Source organism: Mixophyes fleayi, chromosome 2 (genome assembly GCF_038048845.1).
Source record: "Mixophyes fleayi isolate aMixFle1 chromosome 2, aMixFle1.hap1, whole genome shotgun sequence".
In the NCBI taxonomy this organism is placed as follows: domain Eukaryota; kingdom Metazoa; phylum Chordata; class Amphibia; order Anura; family Limnodynastidae; genus Mixophyes; species Mixophyes fleayi.
The window spans coordinates 218,570,227-218,595,679 of NC_134403.1; the positions used below are offsets into that span (position 1 = coordinate 218,570,227).

Genomic DNA, 25,453 nt, shown 5'->3' on the forward strand with positions numbered 1-25,453 from the left:
TGCAAATACCACAGTTTCAAATGTCAGCCTTTAGAGGAACTCTGCAGCCTTTTATCCATGCCAGTCAGGTGAAAGATTAGGTTGGATTGGTTTCATGTCATGTATTAAGAGCTACAAAGCTAATGAAAGGGCAGTGTGTACTTAAAGGTATATGTTTTACAAGGGCCTCATTAATTTTAAAGAAAATACCACCATACACATACATTTTAAATAGATAACTTACTGGTAAATTAGAGAATTACTTTGTGCCGATCTCTAGTAACCATTATCTTCTTGGTGACATGAGTGTTGGATGCATGAATATTCAATAACGTTATCATAATACTAGTTAACACAATTGGCCAAGGGTGCTACGTTTATAAATTTATTATAATTTTACTTAAATATATCTGTTAAGCTTTCCATACCTATACGTGAAGAGCATGGCTGACACTTAACTTTGGGAGTAATTTCTCTAAATGACATCCGATGCATATCACCTGACTCTGTCAAATATCCTGCTGGCTCCTAAGTTGTTGTTTTTTCCACCCATGGTACTAAGCGTGGAAGTAAATTTCTATATGCAAACACAGACTGTTGACATCTTTGGGACTTAAAGGGCGCTTGTGAGCTGAAGTAATATTCGTGAATTTGCACCCTATCACTAGGAATCAATGTCTCACAAATTGCCTCATTATGGTCACTGATTTCTGTAAATTGATATGCTGCATCTTTATGAATTTTGGATAAATGTAAATGACTGCCTACTCTTTGTCTAGATGACAGGTACAAAAACGGTATATTTTGTTCTTTTAATAAAAAACAAAATACTCAAGTTTCTGCTCTGCTCCCTGGCCTTGTGTAAACTATACATGGCAAAGTTTCTTCTGCTCTGCCTTAGCACATATGTAAGTGCTAAGGCAAAAACTACCGTAAGTTTTCCATCACTTGGCAAATATTTATTTCACAGCGGCACCAAAACTGTCGTAACTGCTGTATCCTGTGCTTGCCTTAACAGCTCCTGTCATCACCTGTTCACTAACAACCAATGAATTGTAACTGGGTTTGCAGTAGCTCCACTGCACCTGTTCTTTTCATTGTTTTTGACTTGAGTTTAAGGTGTAAACCTGGAAAATGTTTTTAAGTTGTAACATTAGCAGATCCACAGGTATAGGCACTTATCTGTATGTTTAAATGAATAGTTAGGAGCTTCTGAAAAGTATTACATTACTTATTATGACAGGACATAAAACTGAGAGTGCTCACTATATAGTACAATTTTGTGGGGAATTCTCTGAATCAAAGATACTGCAGAGTGACATTTTGGCAAGTAAACAGGACTTGCAATTTCATACATTCTGTAATGGAATGGGTACTGTTACATGCATACAGACATTGACAAATTTGTTGGTACCCTACTACAAAAAAAGTTCCCAGATAATTGCCATTCATTGCTGATTCTATTTCATATAAATCAGGCTTTGCATTTGAATTTTATCAGAATATTTTAAATAATAAAACAAATGAAAATGACATGAACAAAAATGATGGGACCCTCAACCTAATATTGTGTTGCTTAACCTTTAGCAGCAATTGCAAGCGACTTGTGAGAATTCTGCACCTGTCAACAGGTAGTTTGGCCCAGTCTTCCTGAGAAAACTGCTCCAGCTGTCTCAGGTGTGATAGGTACATTCTCTAGACTGCTTGTTTCAGCTCTTTCCATAGATGTTCAATAGGATTCAGATTAGGGCTCATAGAAGGCCAATGTTCATATCCATTCTTGGGTGCTTTTCGCCTTGTGTGGTGGGTCACCCTCCTGTCGGAGGACCCATGACTTACGAGTGAGACACAGCTTTCTGACACTGGGCAGTATGTGTCATTCCAAAATGCCTTGATAGTCTTGAGAATTCATGGCATCCTGCACAGATTCAAGGCACCCAGTGCTAGATATAGCCCCAAATCATAACCTAGCCTCCTCCCTGTTTCACAGCAGGTAAGGTGTTATTCTCTTTGAAAGCTTCATTTTTCTGTTGTGGACATAGAGCTGATGTGCATTGCCGAAAAGCTCTAGTTTTGACTCCTCTGTCCAAAGGACATTCTCCCAGAAGCATTGTGGCTTGTCAATATGAATTTTAGCAAATTCCAGTCTCTATTTTATTTTTATATCGTTCTTTCAAAAGTGAGGTTCTCCTGGGTCTTATTCCTTGGAGCCAACTCTCGCGCCCAAAAAGCGTTGGATGGTGCAATCAGAGACTGACGTACATTGACTGTGGAGTTTAGATTTCTCTCTTTGGAAGTTTTCCCCGCCTCTTTTCCTACCATTCTCACTATTCTTCTCTTTAATCTGAGGTCGATTTTCCTCTTGCAAGACGTGTCCAGGGAGGTTGGTTATAGTTCCATGGACTTTAAACTTCTTAATATTATTTGCAACTGTAGTAAGAGGACACCAACTCCTTGGAAATGGTCTTATAACCTGACTAAATTGTGTTACATTAAAATAGGCTGAATGACTGATTAGATGTTTGAAGACATGTGTGATGTTAATTCAAGAAAGCAATTAGTTTGAAATATGACTATAATTCAGTTATTTATAATCTTTTATAACTGGTATCAACAATTTCTCCATTTTAGAATATTTTTGGAGAATAAGCAATAATTTATCTCTTTTTACTTTTTCCATGCTTTATGTTATGACCTACAAAAGTATACATTAAATAATAACTTTTAATTTGATCACTTATCAGGAGAAATAAAGCATTGTTTCAGTAAGCAGTAAGAGTAACAGCAATTTTATTCATGTCTTTATTTGTAAATGTTTCATGTTTACGTTTCATATTTAATCAATTCATATTTTACTTTTGCTGGCCTTTAATATATTTATTTACCTCCGGATTCTTTTAACGTCACCATCCTCTATAAACGTTTAGCCAAACACATGTCACTCTACAGGAGAAAGTTAACTTCTCTACATGTTTGCTTTATTTTTAGACCTACCTTAATGTAAAGAGAAAATATATATTGAAAAATGTTCCACTTATTATTCTAACAACTTTTAAGAATAATAACTTTTAAGTAAAGTCTCTTAGACACAAGTCTCTTGTACTTTGTATGTAAAGAGGCCAGAGCCTTTACCATTACCTTTACCTTTAGTGTTGCATTTACAGAAGGTAAGTAGGAGCTACAGCTAAAAGTGGGGGAACAAATGGCAAAATGCTCGTTGGTACACATTAATAAAACTGTGGCACATTGGAGCCTTCAGATGATTTTTTATAAATGTTCCTTGTAACTTTTAAAATGTATGGGTGAAGTGTTTATTTAAAGAGAATTGATAAAGTAATGCACAAATACTTGTATTACAAAAACTTGTTCTATAGCTGAAATATATTGTCACTGCTACTAGTAATCCATCACCTTTAGCCCTAAGAGCAAAGCATTCAGTAAGTTTTATTTGTATGACACCACTGGACTCTGACACCTAAGAAGATAGTGAGTGATCAGCTTCTATCAAATAGGATTAATCATTTCAGAGTTACTGCAATTCATTTGTAAGACATCCAGATACTCATATCTTAAACAAGTATTGTTAATTCTATTGGTAATGTATATCTGTTATTCCATTAAAAATGCCAAGTTTTTTGCTACATGTATTAGTAATTCATTCACTTACAACTTCACCCATTTCTTAGTATTCCACATAGAAAATTCAAATATTCAAAATGATATTGTGAGGAATGATCCCCACAGTGATTGTCGTCTTCTGAGTTAAACCAGTTCAAACAGGAAACACAGGTAGAGACCAACAGTTAAGTTTAATTAAAACGTGGTTAGTTTTATTAATAGGTGATGATAGGAAAAAGGTGCAGATATTCCCATGCAGGGGATTATGAAAACAAAACCTGAAAACCAAAACCTTATCTATCCGGCTTTTACTAAGCTAACAGGTTTCTCCGTAACAGTGACTGGGCCTTAAAAACAGACTTTGCAAATACCCTCACCCAAATTTTACTCATGGCTGTTTGGTCAGAGTTCCTCTAATAGGCCAGTATAACTTCTATTCCATAGCCTGATCAACAAAGTATTGAATACATTCTCAGAAGTCACACATGTATTTAATTAACTTTACCTGAGTAAGAAACTAGTGTATACTTTTTGTCAATTATTTTGTAAATATAAATATCCTTCTTTATATCAGGTCCTAAAGCAGGGTAGAGATCCCCCCCCAAAAAAAATTCAAAAACAAAAAAACATTCAAAATTAGGATGAAAGAGTATTCCAAATAAATCTGAGATGGGATTATGGAGAAGTAGAGGCACAAATTTGGGGATGGGTACAAGACTATTGCAAAGTAAGTAGTAGAGAGATGGTAGAAGTATTCAACTATAGCCACATTACCTAGATCAGGCTACTCTCCTTTTATGTCATGGTAGTTACCATTTAAGGGTGTTTATAGGTGCTGCTGCTTTCCAATAATCTGACACCACTATTTTGTTTGTTTAATTTTTATATTTAAATATTAACTATTTCACAAGTCTGTGTTACTGGCTGCTGACTCTTATAATGGGGGTGACATTCATATTCTTTGAATCTACCACCCATTGTTTTCCTGACAAGCAGTGGCATTTGTTTAAGAAAATCTATAATATGTCTCCAATTCCATAGTGTTACTTTAGCTGAAACCATGTATCTTTTTAGCCAATAGCAAAGGGAAAATCTTGATGACTTTTAAGAAGTGCATATATGTTTGTTTTTTTTGTTTAAATAATATATAGTAATGTTGTTTAAAGAGTACCCTTTTGTTACTAATTTAAGCTTTACTAACTGAGAGGATATAATATTAGTGAGTCATCTTGTGGGATGGAGACTGGGGAGTCACACATGTCATGAATGGGTTTTGTCTCACTCCCCTCCAACAGAAATATCTAGGTTAGGTGGAAATGTTCAGGCAGCAATGGGGCTACAGCTACCATACAAAATATATTCTAATCTTTTAATGTTCTTATATTGTTCATGAAAAAGTGATTATTTGCATACATATGAAATTGTAATTTGTTTCTTATTATGTCGTTTAAGCCATTAATCAGAAAATAATGTCTTAGCTTTTATTTAGTTTCACAGAGTTTGCTTAGTGCACAAGGATAAAACCAGCAGATTGGACTGATGCCATGTTACTTGGCACAGATCTCTCTCTCCTTGGACAGATAATCTGTTGTCCTTTGTGTGCTAGTGTGTACACTCTGTATAGGAACTGCTGTACCAGTATACATATTGTACAGATTACAAAGCAAAAGCCCAGCACTGTTCTATGTAGCAATAAGTCTTGAGAGTGAACATTTAATATTTCGCTTTTTAATGATTTTAATATATACCAATAAAATGTATTTTTATGTGTGTTTATTTTCTCAGATCCATAACTGAAGGCAAAGTAATTTACTTAAGGGAAAGCTCCTTTTGTGGTCATTTACCCTATGTAGTCAGTGTTATAAGCCTTATGTATAAGGTGTGCCTTCCATAGATAGTATCTTATCTTCTTTCTGTTTTATATAGACAGTAGTAATATATGCTGCCTGGAGGAGTAAATGAAGACAATATATTTCTCTTCCGGCACGGTCTGAGGCACGTATATTATTGTTCTCTCTGTGGGCAGCAGAGGTGTTGTGTCATAGACATGAATGCATCTCTCTGTCACACGATTTCGCCAGTGATTTACTTTGGAACGTATCTGAGAAGCTGCTTGTGCATGAGTCCTATATGTCCCTCTTTGGCTAGTTGTAACGATGATGGGTATGTAAACATTGTTTATCGTTTTTGTGTATGATTGTTTTTAACTTCTTTTCCTTGTGAATGTAGAAATAGGCCAGTACCAGCATGTGACCGAGAAAAAAAGGAAATAATTGCTGCTACTAAGTGATTGTCTTACACAAAGACATGATGAATAAGTGCCTCCTCTTACAATCACTGTGAGGAGCACTACTATTCAATTTAATGAGGACAATACCAGATGCGTAGTACGGAAAGACCGGAGCTAGGAGTAAGACATTGTGCTCTAAATTGTGGAAAACCCCTTATCCAAAAAAACTCCCAAATGCCAAGCATCTTGGACAGTATGTCCATAACGTTCTGCTTTGTCAGACTTCACTAACTAGCACAATGCGACATACAGGGCTCTTGTTTATGTGCATCAACGTGTGCACAATATTTGTGTAATATTGTTGTCACTCACCGGACCGTGAGTGCCTCTTCCCGGACATTTAGGAACCGTGGCCGTCCACCATCCTGAGGGTCTGCGCATGCGCAGCCCTTTTCTATACTTCAGTGTATACCCCTTTAACTTAATTGGCAGATCAGGCAACCTCCCTATATTAAGCACCTGTGGTCACTACCACGTTGCCTGATCTTGGAGTCTCATTCCTCATGAGTCTCTGAAGGGGTTCCTGTATTATTTGTGTATTCAGTGCTGCTGATTCCTGTGGTTTCCAAACCACTTCTACTACTGTGGTTCCATACCACTTCTACCATCAACTTTATCATCATGACTGTTTGCTGATTCCTATCCGCTGCCTCCGTGCACTACAGTCTTCTACACCACTTCAACGTTATTTTATATCAATGTGACTGTTTGCTCATTGCTATCCGCTGCCTCCGTGCACTCCAGCTTTTACCTCACTCACCTGCTTCTCATCAAGTCTGTTAGCTGTCTACTATCCGCTGCCTCTGTGCACTACAGTCTCCTGCTTGCAACTCGCCTGTGTTAAACATCGTGACTGCCAGCTGATTACTATCCGCTGCCTCCGTGCACTACACTCTCATCTCATCTTTGCTGTGACTTCCTCGAGACTGCCGCTTTTCATTACCATCTGCTACACTTCGTGATCTACAGCTCCTGCCCTGCGCTGCACTCCTGTTTCCCATCGCTGTTGGTTCCTGTGGTTGCTACTGGTTACCTCCGTGTGCTGCTGAGTCCTGCCGCTGTGCTCAGCGCTATCGTCCATCTCCTGCTGATCCACTCTCCACGCCTTCACGTGTTCCACTGGCCTCTACCCTCCTGTCAGCATTGGATTTGTATCTCTTCTACTACCCTCTGCTGGATCATCTCCATTCTCCTGGGTTTCCTATGAGTCCAGTTCCACGTGTTGCTGACTCCTGTGGATTCGTGTCCCTGTCGGTCTACTCACCTGTGCGCTGCACCTGCTAGACCGCTGCTTCTCCTATCCAGGGACTTCCTATCCAGTCGGCCTCCAGCCGCTCAGGTACCGCTGCAATCCCATCTGACTGCTACTGCTGAACCACGGTATGCATACTTTTCATTGACTGTGCTGTGTATTGCATATCTTGCTGGACTGGGTTTGGTTCTCTCTGCAGTCTGCTATCCGCTGAGTCTATTGCCATCATTGACTGTGTTATCATTGTGCTGGACTACTTCAAGAGACTTTCTAGATTGCAGACCTGATCAGTCATTTACATATATATATACCTATATTGTGCATATTACTGTGGATCGTGTATAAGGTGCCTGTGTATATCCTGTGTTGCAGTCTTCCCCCGTGCACCTCCTCACATATATATGCAGTGGTACAACTTGCTGATGTCAGACCACTGATCCCTGTTTCCGGTATCACCTGTTCCATTATCCTCTCACATAGCAGTGGTACAACTTGCTACCGCAGACCACTGACTACCTGGATACCTCCACTTGGATTCCATTCCTTCACTCAGACAGCGGTACAACTTGCTACCCGCAGACCGCTGACTCGCATCACCTCCTTGTTTCTGTTGGACATTCCTCCTCACCATAGCAGTGGTACAACTTGCTATCGCAGACCACTGACTACCTTCACGTGTCCTTGTCCATACAGTTCCTTGTGTATCATTACCTCATTATTACCAGTGTTGCTAGTCATAGACTTTCCTGAGCATCTCATCGGCCATCATTTCATGTTCCGTGATCACCCAGCTACCAGAGTACCCTATTACCATCTACATTGCTCTGGTAAGCCTACCATCTGGTGATCCCTGGGTAAAGACTCCTAGTGCCCGTGACAGTAAGATCAGGCCATGACAGACCCAGATGTGGAACCTACCGCCAAAGAGATGCTGCAACATCTGGTTAGCCGTGTGGAGCAACAGGATGCCCGCCAACAGCTGTTACTTCAGTGTTATCAGTCATTAACCTCCCAAGGAACATCTGGACAGACTGTGACAGCTACTACTGAAGCTCCTGTGCTTTCCTCCGTTTCCCCATTGCCATCCCAGGTGTCTATAGCTTCCACGCTTCACCTGCCTACTCCGTCAAAGTACGATGGAGACCCCAAAACTTGTAGGGGTTTCCTTAACCAATGTTCAGTCCATTTTGAGCTCCAACCTCAAAATTTTTCTACCCATCGTTCCAGAGTGGCCTATCTTATCTCTTTGTTTTCAGGACAAGCCCTGGCTTGGGCCTCCCCTCTGTGGGAGAGGAACGATCCAATATTACAAGATAGTGCCAAATTCATTTCTACATTCCGAAGTGTGTTCGATGAACCAGGTCGTGTGACCTCCGCTGCTTCCAGCATCCTCCGTCTGCGACAAGGATCTCATACTGTAGGCCAGTACGTCATTCAATTTAGGATCTTAGCCTCTGAACTTCAGTGGAACACTGAAGCCCTAGTTGCCGCCTTCTGGCAGGGGCTTTCCGATAAAATTAAAGATGCACTGACTACCCAAGAGCTTCCTTCGTCACTTGAAGATTTGATCTCTCTATGCCATCGTGTTGATATGAGATTTCGTGAAAGAGAGGCTGAGAAAACGACTTCTGCTAAAGCACCTTTTCGCTCTAACCCTCAATTTCGTCCAGTGTCACCCGCTGTGATTCCCATGGAGATTGGACGTTCCAAGTTATCTTCTGAGGAGAGGAAACGAAGAGTCAAGAATAGACTCTGTATCTATTGTGCTGATTCCACTCATGTCCTCAGCTCCTGCCCTAAGAGATCGGGAAATGCCAGGCCCTAACTAGTTCTGGAGAGGTGAAGTTAGGGTCCCTGGAGTCCTCTCCATCGTCTATGAAATCTAAAGTCTGCGCTTTTGATGTGACTATTTCCTTTGCTACCAAGACCTTTGAGTCACAGGCATTGATTGATTCCGGAGCAGCAGGAAATTTTATTTCCAAATCGTTAGTTAATCAATGGTCTCTACCAATGATTACCTTAAAAACTCCCATTACTGTGACGGCTATCGATGGATCACGTCTCATCAACGGTCTCATCACCCAGAGTACGTCTCCAGTAACCCTTCAGATTGGTGCTCTGCATCATGAAGAGATATCGTTTTTAATTCTTCCTGTTACGACAAGTCCGATTGTCCTAGGCCTTCCATGGCTTCAGTGTCACTCTCCCCAGATTGACTGGCGCACCCCTCAAGTCACGTCTTGGGGGCCTGAATGTCACCATCATTGCCTTTCCCAAGTCATTCCTCTCAAGGTACAGCAAGCTTCCATTTCAGCTATTTCACCGGGACTCCCTCCTCAATATGCTTCATTTACCGATGTTTTTGATAAAGCTCAGTCTGAACGTCTTCCTCCTCATCGTTCTTGGGATTGTCCGATTGATCTTCTTCCTGGCAAGACTCCTCCCAGAGGCCGGGTCTATCCACTCTCGTTACCTGAAACTCAAGCTACATCTGAATATATACGGGAGAACCTCCAGCGTGGGTTCATTCGACCTTCCACCTCGCCCGCTGGAGCTGGGTTCTTCTTTGTCAAAAAGAAGGATGGATCATTACGCCCTTGTATAGATTTTCGTGGACTCAATGCCATTACTATCAAGAACCGGTATCCCATTCCGTTGATCACTGAGCTATTTGACCGCATTAAGGGAGCCCGTATTTTTACTAAGTTGGATCTTCGTGGTGCTTACAATTTAATCAGAATCCGTTCCGGTGACGAATGGAAGACGGCGTTTAACACCAGAGACGGGCATTACGAATATCTGGTAATGCCTTTCGGGCTATGTAATGCCCCCGCTGTTTTTCAGGGCTTCATCAATGAGATTTTTCGGGACTTATTATATGTATGTGTCGTCGTCTACCTGGACGACATATTGATTTTTTCACAGGACCTGCCTTCTCACCACCAACATGTGGCAGAAGTCCTCTCCAGGCTACGGAAAAATTCATTGTTCTGTAAATTAGAAAAATGTTCATTCGAATTACCCCAGATTCCATTCTTGGGGTATATTGTTTCCGGAGTTGGTCTGAAGATGGATCCTGACAAAGTAAATGCTGTACTACATTGGCCCCAGCCAACTACTCTTCGTGCCATCCAGCGTTTTTTAGGTTTTGCCAATTACTATAGACGCTTCATTCAAGACTTTTCTTCCATTGCATCTCCTATTGTGGCCCTGACTCGTAAAGGGGCTAATCCTAAGCAATGGTCTACTGAGGCTATTCAAGCCTTTCAAACATTAAAAGAGTCCTTCTCTTCGGCTCCAATCCTTCGTCAGCCTGATGTGACACTCCCTTTTTTCCTAGAAGTAGATGCCTCTAATGTGGGCTTAGGAGCTATTCTCTCCCAACGCTCGGAACAGCAAAAATTCCACCCTTGTGCCTTCTATTCTCGGGGTCTCCTACCCGCAGAGAAGAATTATACCATCGGAGACAAGGAATTACTGGCTATCAAAGCCGCATTAGAGGAATGGAGATACTTGTTGGAGGGAGCTCGCCATCCGGTGACGATCTTCACGGATCATAAGAACTTGTCATATCTCCAGTCTGCCCAATGCTTGAACCCTCGTCAAGCAAGATGGTCTCTTTTCTTTTCCCGTTTTGAATTAATAATTACCTTCAAACCAGCTGCCAAGAACAAAAAAGCTGATGCCTTATCTAGAGCCTTTGCTACGTCCTCTGATATAGAAGAGGTTTCCAACCATACCATTCTAGACCCCAAATGTATCTCACTGGCTGCTTCATCCACCAAAACGCTACCATTTGGGAAGACCCTCGTGCCTCCTACTCTAAGGAGGAAAATCCTTTCGTGGTTCCATGCCTCTCGTTTTTCTGGACACGCCGGTGAACACAAGACTTTTGAGATCCTCTCTCGAAGTTACTGGTGGCCTTCAATGAGGAGAGACGTCAAAGAGTTCATTGCTTCCTGTGAATTATGTTCGCAATTCAAATCCTCCCGCAGAACCCCAGCAGGGTTGCTGCGACCACTACCCATTCCGTCCAAACCATGGACCCATATTAGTATGGATTTCGTTACCGACTTACCACCTAGTAAGAACCATAACACTATTTGGGTCGTAGTGGACAGATTTTCGAAGATGGCTCATTTCATCCCTCTGTCTGGTTTGCCTTCCTCGTCTATCCTGGCTGAACATTTCATTAAAGAGATCTTCCGTATCCATGGATGTCCATCTGAGATTGTGTCTGATAGAGGAGTACAATTCGTGTCCAGATTCTGGCGAGCCCTTTGTAAAACCTTGGGCATACGATTAGCACTCTCATCTTCTTACCATCCACAATCCAATGGACAAACCGAACGTGTCAATCAAGATCTTGAGACTTTTATAAGGATATTTTCATCAGCCAATCAAGACAACTGGGTAGAGTTACTCCCTTGGGCTGAGTTCGCCCATAACAACATGTACCATGAGTCATCATCCAAAACTCCATTCTTTGTGGTCTACGGTCACCATCCGTCTTTTCCGGAATTTCCTGCCCTCCCGCCCACCCAAGTTCCTGCGGTGGAGACTGTTTGTCAGACCTTTAAAAATATCTGGTCTCAGGTTAGAACCTGTTTGAAGAAGACATCTGTCAAATATAAATCTTTCGCTGATAAGAAGAGGCGGGCTATTCCACCACTAAAAATTGGAGATCGTGTCTGGTTATCCACAAAAAATATTCGGTTGAAGGTTCCATCCATGAAATTCGCCCCTCGTTTTATTGGTCCATATAGGATCATTCAAGTTATCAATCCAGTATGTGTGAAACTCCTTCTTCCTAAGAGTCTTCGGATTTCTAATGCCTTCCATGTATCTTTGCTCAAACCTCTTATTATCAACCGTTTTTCAACTCCTCCCTCAGCTCCGCAGCCAGTTCAAGTCCATCAGGAGGAGGATTTTGAGATTACCGAGGTACTAGATGCAAAAATTTCGCGAGGAGTCCTCCACTTCCTCGTTCATTGGAAGGGCTTTGGTCCTGAAGAGCGCTCTTGGATCAAAGCTGAAGATCTTAATGCTCCTGCCCTTTTGAAGAAGTTTTACTCCAAAAATCCGGACAAGCCCGGTTCCAGGCGTTCTGTGCCCACCTTTAAAAGGGGGGGTACTGTCACTCACCGGACCGTGAGTGCCTCTTCCCGGACATTTAGGAACCGTGGCCGTCCACCATCCTGAGGGTCTGCGCATGCGCAGCCCTTTTCTATACTTCAGTGTATACCCCTTTAACTTAATTGGCAGATCAGGCAACCTCCCTATATTAAGCACCTGTGGTCACTACCACGTTGCCTGATCTTGGAGTCTCATTCCTCATGAGTCTCTGAAGGGGTTCCTGTATTATTTGTGTATTCAGTGCTGCTGATTCCTGTGGTTTCCAAACCACTTCTACTACTGTGGTTCCATACCACTTCTACCATCAACTTTATCATCATGACTGTTTGCTGATTCCTATCCGCTGCCTCCGTGCACTACAGTCTTCTACACCACTTCAACGTTATTTTATATCAATGTGACTGTTTGCTCATTGCTATCCGCTGCCTCCGTGCACTCCAGCTTTTACCTCACTCACCTGCTTCTCATCAAGTCTGTTAGCTGTCTACTATCCGCTGCCTCTGTGCACTACAGTCTCCTGCTTGCAACTCGCCTGTGTTAAACATCGTGACTGCCAGCTGATTACTATCCGCTGCCTCCGTGCACTACACTCTCATCTCATCTTTGCTGTGACTTCCTCGAGACTGCCGCTTTTCATTACCATCTGCTACACAATTAGTGATCTACAGCTCCTGCCCTGCGCTGCACTCCTGTTTCCCATCGCTGTTGGTTCCTGTGGTTGCTACTGGTTACCTCCGTGTGCTGCTGAGTCCTGCCGCTGTGCTCAGCGCTATCGTCCATCTCCTGCTGATCCACTCTCCACGCCTTCACGTGTTCCACTGGCCTCTACCCTCCTGTCAGCATTGGATTTGTATCTCTTCTACTACCCTCTGCTGGATCATCTCCATTCTCCTGGGTTTCCTATGAGTCCAGTTCCACGTGTTGCTGACTCCTGTGGATTCGTGTCCCTGTCGGTCTACTCACCTGTGCGCTGCACCTGCTAGACCGCTGCTTCTCCTATCCAGGGACTTCCTATCCAGTCGGCCTCCAGCCGCTCAGGTACCGCTGCAATCCCATCTGACTGCTACTGCTGAACCACGGTATGCATACTTTTCATTGACTGTGCTGTGTATTGCATATCTTGCTGGACTGGGTTTGGTTCTCTCTGCAGTCTGCTATCCGCTGAGTCTATTGCCATCATTGACTGTGTTATCATTGTGCTGGACTACTTCAAGAGACTTTCTAGATTGCAGACCTGATCAGTCATTTACATATATATATACCTATATTGTGCATATTACTGTGGATCGTGTATAAGGTGCCTGTGTATATCCTGTGTTGCAGTCTTCCCCCGTGCACCTCCTCACATATATATGCAGTGGTACAACTTGCTGATGTCAGACCACTGATCCCTGTTTCCGGTATCACCTGTTCCATTATCCTCTCACATAGCAGTGGTACAACTTGCTACCGCAGACCACTGACTACCTGGATACCTCCACTTGGATTCCATTCCTTCACTCAGACAGCGGTACAACTTGCTACCCGCAGACCGCTGACTCGCATCACCTCCTTGTTTCTGTTGGACATTCCTCCTCACCATAGCAGTGGTACAACTTGCTATCGCAGACCACTGACTACCTTCACGTGTCCTTGTCCATACAGTTCCTTGTGTATCATTACCTCATTATTACCAGTGTTGCTAGTCATAGACTTTCCTGAGCATCTCATCGGCCATCATTTCATGTTCCGTGATCACCCAGCTACCAGAGTACCCTATTACCATCTACATTGCTCTGGTAAGCCTACCATCTGGTGATCCCTGGGTAAAGACTCCTAGTGCCCGTGACAATTGTACAGTATGCACCATGGTTTTATGTTAAATACATTTTAACTGGTTTCCCTAATGCTTCTTTATGTTATAGGATGTTGTCATGGTTAGCATCAAATGGCTCCGATCTACTGTGGCTGTCATTTTGTTCATTTGCTATGTAGGTTATTTACTGAAGTGAAACTGTTGTTTGTCGAATGTACACGTTCAACCCATTTTGAGTTCTAGAATGTGTTTTATGATGCATATATGTATGGATATAGACATGGTACAGACCAACGGAAACCAATTGTGCTGAGTGACACCTCTGCATAACAGTAGCACTCTATATTATCTGCATTGGTTTGGTTTTGTTATTTGTTAAAGGGGCACTTTTTTGAAGCATTACCCTAAGGTAACTGTGCTTGTTGTAACTGGATTTAGTATTGTCTTTTTGCAGACAAGAAGATTTGCAACACTAAGGACTGTGGCACGTCTACAACCAGTAATGCATAGTGTTATGAATGTATTAAATACACCAGTAGTAAGACATTTTATTAAAATGGAAAATATGGTTTTCAAAGCATTTGACTTTAAATGTGACGCATGCAGCAATTTTACATATTAAATAACTACTCTACTCCAAGTCCAGTTCCCCCCATTAGACATGCTGCTTTCAGAGCTTACTTCCCACTGACAACTTTTGAAACTTACATGGTGGCCCCTACTTGTCAGCCCTGTAGAAATGGAGCTAAAAGTTGATCAAGAAACCATCATGTAAATAATAAAAAAAAGTGTAGCAAATGACTTCTTTAATAAAACCATTGTCCCATCACAAAACTTTATTTGTCTAATTTTTTGAGCTATAACTTTTAGCAGTTTCTGTTCTACCGCTTGACTATACTTTCACATGTTCGCCTGTTTCATGATTTAGTGTGGTATTTCCAGACCTAGACCAATTTCTTTCACATGCTACAGAAGATGAAGGAATCTGATGTAAGAAACATCAGCGATTATGTAGTACAAAGGCCTTGCCACCATTTGGTTTCTTAAAAATGTGTTTGATGGAATTGCTATACAATTTACTATCATATTCTATGTAAAGTCTTTATTTAGGAAGTAAACATATACTTTTTTTTTTTTACTTTTTAAAAGTCTAAAAATCTTTTCACTTATTACTATTATTATTATTATTATTATTATTTATTATTTGCATATATTACACTCAGCAGCCACTTTATTAGATACACCTTTATAATACTAGGTAGGACCCCCTTTTTCTCCCAAACATTCTTTGTGGTATTGATTCAATAATGTGCTCTAGACATTCCATAGGGTTTCTGGTCCATTGGAGTGCACTGAACTCAGATGACGTGTGCTTTCTGGCATGGTGTGTTATGCTGTGGGAAGTAGCCATTAGAAGATGGGTAGACTCTGGCCATAAAGGGATGCACTTGTTTTGCACCAATACTCAGGTAGACTGTGGCATTTAAACAATGCTCAATTGGTATTAAAGTGCCTAATGTGTGCCAAGAAAACATTCCCCACACCATTACACCACCACCACCACCACAAATCTGCACTATCGACACAAGGCAGGATGGTTCAATGGATTCATGTTGTTTGTGGCAAATTTTGACACTGCCATCTGCATGTAGCGGCATAAATCAAGATTCATCGGACCATGCATTGTTTTTCCAATATTCAACTGTCCAGTTTTGGTGCACTCACCCACTCTAGTCTCAGTTTTCTGATGACTGGAGTCGTGTGCATTCAGAGACCCCCTTCTGTATACCATTGTTGTAATGTATGGGTACTATCGCCTTCCTGTAAGCCTCAACCAGTCTGGTCACACTTCTCTGACTTCTCTTATTGATAAGGCATTTTCGCCCTAAGAACTGATGCTCACCTTGTTTTTTTGTTTTGCGTGCCATTCTCTGTAAAGTCTAAAGACTATTGTATGTGAAAATCCCAGGAGATGAACAGTTTCTGAGATACACAAACCACCCCATCTGGCTCCAACAATCATTCCAGGACAAAGTCACTTAGATCACATTTGTTCTCCATTCTGATGCTTGGTCTGAATGACAACAGAACCACTTGACCATGTCTGGATGCTTTTATGCATTGAGTTTCTGCCACATGATTGGCTAATTAGATATTTGCAAGGAAGGTGTATTAAAGTAATTTTATCGTTTTCAAATAAGCATTGCATAGGCGATCGTATTGTGTTTCCATCGGACAAAGTGATTTCTTTTAGCAGATGTAAAAAGTTAACAGTTCAATATATTATTATATTAAAATACAGTACAGTACAGTACAGCCAATACCAAAAGATAAATACATACCGCTGCTATCGCATGCGCTCGCTGCACTCCCACGGGACCCAGTGAACAGTATATCTGTTTAGAATACTGTGGTCAGAGTAGACTGTGGCTAGTGGGGGTGCAGCTATGATTATATATACTTTCAGTGTTACAGAGTGAACAATAGAGATGACGTGGCTTGCTTCTATAGGTCCAGACTTCAGATGGGTCCAGGGTAAACAGGTCATAGGCTGGTTCAATCTAAGGAATCCAAAGGTGGGGGTCATCTCTCCAGGGGATGAGCTCTGTTCTTCCCGCCAAAACTCCAATTAAAATAAGTCCATTAACATTTTACAGTCAGCATCATATTAAAGGTTTATTCCCTAACAACAATAACTTGAGTATGCAATGTGCTATCTCTTCGCCGAATGAACCGGACAGCTGCTGATGAATAGGGGTTTAATATGATACTAGACATGACCCCTTTCCTATAACCTGAACCTTAAATAACACTGAAGTGTACATATAATCATATTATATAAACTAATAATAAACTAAATACTATCTGCTCATAAATGACTGTGTAATGGAACCAATATGAATATGAGTTATATAAATAACTAAATGTTGTAATGCGAGTGTGTACGTGCGTATTTTACCTTGCGATCGCCGTATGCCACGTCGACCAATAAAACAATATTAACCAATATACTTTTGTTCATCCAATTATACGACTTCGACAGGTGTACCTAGTTAAGTGTCACTGAGTGTGTGCACTTTTTTGCCTGTAAATATTTGCTAAAACATAAGATTAGGTATTTTGCACTGAAAACTATTTTGTCTGCATTTTATATCAGTAAGGCTAGTCCTAGTGTAAAAACAGTCATATAGATTGGTGTAATAGGGAACAGTTGATGGTATGTGGTTGGATACTTGCAAGGCTTTTGCACACAACAGCCTTTTCAACATGTCTACCTTTCTACTCCCTAACAAAGAAGAATGATACAGAATGTATATTGCTTTTTAGCATGATTATTGTTTTACTATAAAGTTCCTTTAAATGCATGTCCTGTAGATACTGTCAGAAATGTGAGTTTAATATTTATTTAAAAAGACTGACAAAAGTACATCCTGTTGGGCTGTAGCTACATGTTTTATATAGAATGTGATCACCTGAGAATCTCTCATTAATAACCAGCTGTTCCTTTTCAGCAAGACTGCAGCAGGCACTTTTTTTCACAGGAAATAGTTAACCCTCTAAAGTCTGCAGAAATGTGTGCATCTTTTCTCATGGGGCAATCTCCATTCATTGGCTTGCTAAACCCACCAGAGACTTGTGTCCATATACTTAAAACAAGTAAAGTAGGTAGCTGTCTGTGGAATGTTGATGATAAAACATTAAGAGTCAGCAAGTGCTTCATTGAATGTTTCATCTTGCCAAGGCAGAAGCTCAGTTTGATTTCTATTTGTATTCCTGCTTTCTCAGACTCAAAGCTTCAGACAAAGACACTATGGAAGAGCACTTTACAGAATTGCCGTCTTATGACTTTTTGCTGACACCAAAACGCCCCAGAGGGAGACGGGATACCTGTACAGCAAGACTACACCTGTTCTACTCCTTGACATGCCTGAGTGTTTTATTCTCCATCACAGGTGAATCCTCTACCTGAATGCACACACAGTATATAGCGAATAGCATCATTTACATATATCCGGTAGTTACTAATATTTAAAAATGTTAATATTTCATTTTGGTGTTTTCACTGCTAGTCAAAACACTTTAACAAGGAAAATGATTAAAGTGGGTACATGCATACCCTCTAATAAAAACTATATGGCAAAATTAAATCATATTTGTGCAGTGTTGTATATTTAAAGCATGTATAAGAAACCTTGGATTAATATATTGGGCCAAATTCAAATTAATTTTAATAGCTTTGAATAAAGGAGTCAGTGGCATATTAAGTTAGGGCTCTGTTAACAGCATGGGGTTTTAGTGAAAACAAATGCACTGAACCACAGTACCCAATCATCAGTTAGCTTTTATTGCTTGGAGCAAGTCCGACAATGAAAGGGAATGTCTGATTTGTTGCTGTGGGTCAGTGCAAAATTTTCATCTAAATGCAATAAATAATAAATGAGTCCAAGGGGTAAATGTATTAAGTTCCGATTTCTGCAAGTCTATTTCGGACGAATGGCAAAAATCGGAACGTAATACATTTACCCCCAAATATCCTTATTCTCTTGCTTGTGTCAAGTAAAGAATATTACATTTAGTGTATTATTTATCCCTTGCATTATGAAAGAGCCAGAAGCAGTCAGGTGAACATGACAAACAATTGCAGTTGCGCAACACTCCCTAATTTTGATTGCAAAAATATCATCCTGTTATGGACAAAGTAACTTGTGGGTTTTGGAAAACTTTTTTAAAAATCAATAAAAAATTTATTTGTTAAAAAAAAATAACTTGTGGGCGTCACAGAACACTGTTCGTTTCTGACCAAACCAACAATGTCATTCTAAAGTGTAGATACGCAGACATATACTTGCTTTGCATAACATGGAAGTGAATAGGGAATGCTGTTCCCATGACACCTTAGAGGTCTCTCTGTCATTCCTGCAGCACATATAGCCCAGAACCTTTTCTAGAGGCAGAAGCAGCTTTAATTTTATATTCCACTACGTCAGCATCTAGCAAAGCTCTTTCCTCTCCAGTCAGATAGGGTAATTATATCCCTGACGCACATTCCCAGAGAGCAGATAATTCAAAAGAAGACGTTGTTCTATATATTTCTGAAAAAACACTATGCATTATACATTTACTGTCTCTTACTGTGCCACCTTGAGCAGAGCGTAAATAAGTTGGAAACTAGTTGCTAGTTTGCTTGTCCTGCTCCAGAAAGTATATGCTTTGCAAAGAATAGTTTGTTTCATCTCTTAACTCATGTTTACAATATACAATATGTCTTTTTAGCCTCCAACAATTTGCTATGTGATTCAGAACTAGGACCTGCACATAGTCAGCCCTTTAGCAGAACACTCCCTGGATAGAAAATACTTCTATTCCCTGAAGTTTTGTTTAAAAGCACTGAACTATGAAAAAAAATAGTCCCAGCAGATAACACTTAAACAATTCCACACTACATTCACTTTTGCAGAGGGGTAATTGTTAGAGAAAAAAATTCCACCATGGTAGATCCTACAGTTTAATCATATCAACCATATCAGCCTTGGATGTCGCTATAAGATCAAGAACCATCGGGAAAGTGATGTACGGCCATCATTTAAGGGGCCACATTGAAAGTAATTTACCACAGATATTCTGTTCTAGTTTCTGTAGATTGTGTCCTCAAAGCCTTCAAATATTTAACTCCCCTATGCTAGTTTTTAGGAAGGTGTGACAGGTCTTTATAATCTTCAGTACCTTAGACAGCGTAGGCTCAGGCTCCTTATGCTCACTGTTCCCTGTTTCCTAGATGCTGCCTTGCTCCCTTTCTCAGTACAGTGGGGCTGCTCAATAATAATCTTTTTGCTGTTTTTTTTTTGTGCTCCTGCAGCCATTTTAATTCACTTGATTTACAAATTGTGCAAACTGCTCCACAGCGTTTTCCCTGTCCAGTCCCTGTGTTCTCGTGGTTCAGTGGCATCATGCATGTTGGTTTTAGGGCAAATAGCTGTTCAGAAACAGTGAGTATAATAAGTATTATCTGATGCCAGACCAGACACTTCTGGTCACATGCAGCATTATGCTCCAACCCCTGTTGTAAATAATGACCTTTTATTACATTTTGCTCAGTTATTGTTCTATATTTCTGCTTTAGCCAGAAAATAATTGATATCACAGCTTCTTATTCACTGATTTGTTCGAGGGGATGCTTTTGGGATCCTGTATAGTCAGTTTGGCCTATATCTATTGACATTGTAAACCCTGCGATGAATGGAATTTAAATTGGCTGACTCAAGCCAATGATAAGTAAAATATAACCTCAATGAATTGGGTATAGTTTGCCTACTTAAAAAATTACTTGATATTTTAAGGATTAATATTTTCCAGCAAGTGAATCATCCCAAATTCTAGCATTGCACACATTCCCTGTCACCTCACATCACCATTATTGGTATATGAAGTGTAATCAGGTCAGAGCCACCCTCAGGGAGGGGGCGTGTGAGACCATCCTGACATCTGTACTATAAAGCCTGATGTGCCATGACAGGAGAGATGGTGCCAAGTAAAGGGCCAGTGATGTCAACATCACAGCCCGCCAGATTATCTTCAGCATTGGTTACACAGTGCAGTCCAAAAATGGGACTTTGGACTCCTCACCAGTCAGGCCAATCTAAATTTAGTAGCCTAGGACTCCAGCTGAGACTTGTTCTGACATTATTAGTCATTCAGTTATAGATGAGAGAAATTGCTCCTTGCATGGGTAGATTGGTGTATTACCAGGGCTTACATGTAAGATATAATCTAGCAAGAATGGAATCGCTTACCCTTCACACCCACTTACTTGCTGTAATCATCTAATTAACTTAATTGCTGTAAACATCTTTTTAACTTTATTTTGCTAATAGACATTGTTGGTTACTTAGCTTATCATATATTACCTTAAAATATTCAACTCCAAGCAACAGCAACTCCGCAGGTGATTGCTTGAGCCTTAGCATTTCAGTCACAGTTGAAATTGTTGTCTGTATGTGTACTCTTCGATCATATGAAGGCATTATTCAGCAATGAATCAATTAGAAGGGATTTGATGCCATGATGAGGAATAGTTCCAGTTGTTCCAATGGCTGTTTAGCTGGTATAAAGGTGCAGTACTTGCTAGTGTCTTGTAGCGCTGCATCATACACGTTTGTAGGCTAGTCTATATTACTCTGGGACTGTTTCTTCTACTTACAATTCTACATGTCTATAAATCAGTACTGATAATAATAATTCATCGGTATTGCACAGTACCTAATAGCGATTGTAACCGTTAACTACAATTAATGACACCTGGTCATATTTAACAGCAATTAATAACCTTGAACAGTCGCAAATAACATAATACAGGTCTCGGGTACAAGAAGGTGAAGTCCCTACAAATCCAAATCCAGAATTTTAGACATCAAATTTCTGTGTATTGCAGCGCACTTGAATTGTCACCATCCAAACCAAATTTGGTTACATTTATTCATGATTGCATGAAAGCTTCACATCTCTCATATTCCAGGGTCTCATTGAGCCAAATAACCAGGCTGAAACATGAGTAGGTTCTGCAGCTAGCCATTGACCAGCTATTACACTTCTTGCCAGCACCAATACATTTGTAATTTACACTACCATGGTTTTATTTACATATTCTTGTATGCCTAGGCCAAAAATACAAATGCATGGACTAATCAAATGCATCTTGAAGCCTGCTCACCACTCCTTCCCAAAATTGTTGAATAGAAGGACAACACCATAATAAATGCCAAAAGATGTCCTCCACCGTGCATTTTGGATACTTACCAGTATTTTGACAAAAAAATTTGCTATCCTGGCGTAAGAGATATTTCTTTCATTTATATTAACTTTTGGAGAACAACAAACCTAAAAACTTTATGGACTCTGCCAGGCAAAGGACAGAGTAGATTATGGAGGAGACGAATATCAACAAACAAAAAGCAAATATTTGTCTAGGGTGTATTAAAGTAATTCTATCGTTTTCAAATAAGCATTGCATAAGCGATTGTATTGTGTTTCCAACGCACAAAGTGATTTATTTTATCAGATGTAAAAAGTTAACAGTTCAATACATGATTATTATATAACACAGTACAGTACAGCCAATACCAAAAGATACATACATACTGCTGCGCTCCCACGGGTATCAGTGAACAGTAGTTCACCCTTGAATACTGTGGTCAGAGAATGACTGAAGCTAGTGGGAGCACAGCTACGATTATATATACATTCAGTGTTACAGAGAGAACAATGCAGATGACGTGGCTTGCTTCTATAGGTCCAGACTTCAGGTGGGTCCATTGTAAACAGGTCATGGGCTAGTTCAAACTAAAGAATTCAAAGGTGGGGGGTCATCTCTCCAGGGGATGTGCTCCTTTCTTCCCGTCAAGACTCCAGTTACAACTAGTCCATTAGCATTTTATAGTCAGCATCCTATTAAAGGTTTATTCCCTAACATCAATAACTAGAGTATGCAATGTGCGATCTTTTCGCCGAATGCATCGGACAGCTGCTGATGAATAGGGGATTAAAATATCAGACATGACACATTTCCTATAACCTGAACCTTAAATAACACTGCGTGCGTGCGTATTTTACCGTGCGATCGCAGTGCGCCACGTGTAGCATGGCATACTGGAGGCAATCGCACAATGAAACAATATCAACCAATATACTTTCGTTCATCCAATTATACGACTTTGACAGGTCTACTATAGGTTTTAATATGCCTACATAAGTAACACAAAGCAGATTCTGATGACACTCTAATGATAGTGAGTGAATAAACCATAGCAAACATTCAGACATTTGCTCTAAGAAATGGGCATTTAAAAAACCTCTTTAACAAATAAATTAAGCATCCGCAAATATGATGCTTAGTAGAGTGTCATACTTATAAAGCGAGGTGCACTTGAAAAACCCTGTCCATTTTTGCACCCCCCCCCCCATCAATATAGGTTTTCTAAATGTATAGCATTTATGCCCATTACTTCCTAACTATTAGTGTTTAAAAATGTTTCCCATTTTTTAACTTGCATGAGATCAATCAAAGTTAATTGCGCATTTGCACATTGTGACTAAATAAGCCCACTATCCCTGTTCATCAGCTGTAGTTCTTTAATATAAATGACTGATGCATAAGCTATTGTACTATTGTCCTTGTGTAGGTCACATTACTGCATTACCATTAATTGGTGTCACTATGCTCTAGCAGTTCTGTCCTTTCAAATACAAACATCACAGCTGGTTTAATTCTCGAGATATATGCAGAACGCTTCTGTAAATTCATCAGCCCTAAAATAATCAGGAAAGTACATTTCGCTGATTGAAGTTGTAGACATTATTATTGGTTATCAACCGATATCCCAGATTTTCCCCAACTAGACTGCATACAGCAGACAAAACAAGAACTGGATGGAACTCTAATTAACATAGTGTTACCCATAGAAAGATTATACAAATTCGTTACTATCTCAATTGGCAAATGTTTAAAAATAACATTGTTGCTAAGACAAATTAATTAAATAGTCTAATATCTATTCATTCTCAGACTTTAAATCTGTAAAATTGAGTATCTGAATGGAAGCTCCTAAAAGTTGTACGAGTGCACATAAAAATGGTGTATAATGCACTTGAATACTTCATGTAAGTAGCAAACTGCTAGTAAGGCTGGGTACACACTACTGGTTTTCCTCCCGATTATCATGGCAAACAAATGATAAGCGATCGTTCGGCCCAATAATGCATTAGTGTGTATGTTCCAATGATGAGCGATTATCGTTCCAAAGCACGTAATATCGTTTGATTTGATTTTTAAACCAGACTAAAAATTTCTAGAATTGATGTAACAATGTTGTTCCAATTCTGCAGTGTGTATGCCCTCATGATTAGGATCTCCATAGAGTTTACAGAGTCACAATCTTTTCATCCGATGCTTACGACAGGTGAAGAGCACAGATCTGAAGATAAAACGTGTATAGTGTGTACATATGAATCGTTATGTTGATCTGGACTTTCAGTCATTGGTAAAATCGTTACTGATATTGCATTGAGATAAATTTTCTGTAGTGTGTACCCAGCCTAAGTCCTGTGTGGAGAGGTGCACTAGTGTTATGGGGATTGTGACCATTCTACATCATGCATCCAAACAGCAGATTTTTACAACAATGTTTACTGTTGGTCTTTCGGCGAAATTACAACTAATTTGAGTAATTTGGAACTTTTCCTCTGGAGGGCTGCACACTATCCTGTTAGCGGATTTTCTTACAGTACCCATCAGTTTTCTGTCTGTGGGAAGCATCCAGAGGCGCTATACATGTGTTATAACAGTACTATGCCATAGAATAGTTTTGTGGTATAACTCTTATATGTGTATCTTATAGCTGTGACAGACTTACTGTAAATTATATTTGGTATACCAGTCTTCCCCTATCAACTCCCTCACCTATTTTATTTATTTTTGTATACAAATACTAATCATTGGCATGAGTTTATGTTTACTTAAATCATGTTTTCTTTTTTTTCTCATAGATGCCATCCAAAGCAGTTCCGTGTGTCCTAGAGGTAGAATTCAGTTCGGGTTTGGTCTGAGGACTAGGAATGATACCCATTACCTGAAGGTGGCTAATGGTGTCCAGTCTGTTCACTCCTGCCATGATTCCTGCTGTCAGAGCCACTATTGTAATGTATTCTGGATGTTGGAAGACACTTGCATCCTTGCTAACTGTAGGACTCTTAAGGGGTGTTCATCAACTAAGATGGACTCTACAGACTCCCTGTTAGTGTTTTTAAATAGGGAGCACACATCACGGAAACTGTTTCGCAACATGCCACATATCACAACGCAGGGAGAGGATCACTTTGGAGAATCACATGGGTTATGGTGGGGACCTTCAAGAGTTAAAAGACAGGTGGTTGACCGTGAGGATTTAAAGCATGATAAAAAGCAAAATGTTCCAGGCAAGCAGTCAGAACAAGAGCCCCTCTCATCGAAAAACCACCAGACCAATTCACAGAGTTCAGGAGTGAACCCAGTTGTAGAGGTAAGTTACTGCTTAGTGGAGATGTGTTACTGGAATTGTGCATTTAAAGAGGCAGAGTGTAGAGGTTTATTAAACTTTGTTACACTGTCCAATAGTCTAGTAGATATACTGTACCCAATATCCACCCTCTGTCTCACATCTCCCATTTTTCCACTTTGGCTTTCAACGCACATCTCTGTATGGATGCAGTTGTTAATAGACGTACAGATTGGTGTGCTCAAGCAAACCTAGCAGCCATAACATATAAACCACCACTCAACCATTGTAGGAATGTTCCAACATTACACAGACTAGTCACTGAGCACTTTAACTTATAGCCACAGAGTATTGTG

At 40.3% G+C, this 25,453-nt stretch overlaps 1 protein-coding gene across 2 annotated transcripts in view; it reads left to right on the top strand.

Moving 5' to 3' along the window:
* The window catches only part of KIAA0319L (KIAA0319 like), a 78,876-nt gene that overhangs the window by 3,701 nt on the left and 49,722 nt on the right, over window positions 1–25,453 (top strand). The window contains exons 1-3 of one of the 2 annotated variants that reach the window (XM_075195480.1): window positions 5,630–5,760; window positions 17,857–18,023; window positions 24,610–25,121. In XM_075195480.1, the coding sequence (XP_075051581.1) occupies window positions 5,645–5,760; window positions 17,857–18,023; window positions 24,610–25,121 (795 nt within the window). In that variant the 5' untranslated portion in view covers window positions 5,630–5,644. Of the gene's footprint in view, window positions 1–5,629; window positions 5,761–17,856; window positions 18,024–24,609; window positions 25,122–25,453 lie in introns of those variants that run through there. The other variant, XM_075195481.1, reaches the window with a different exon arrangement.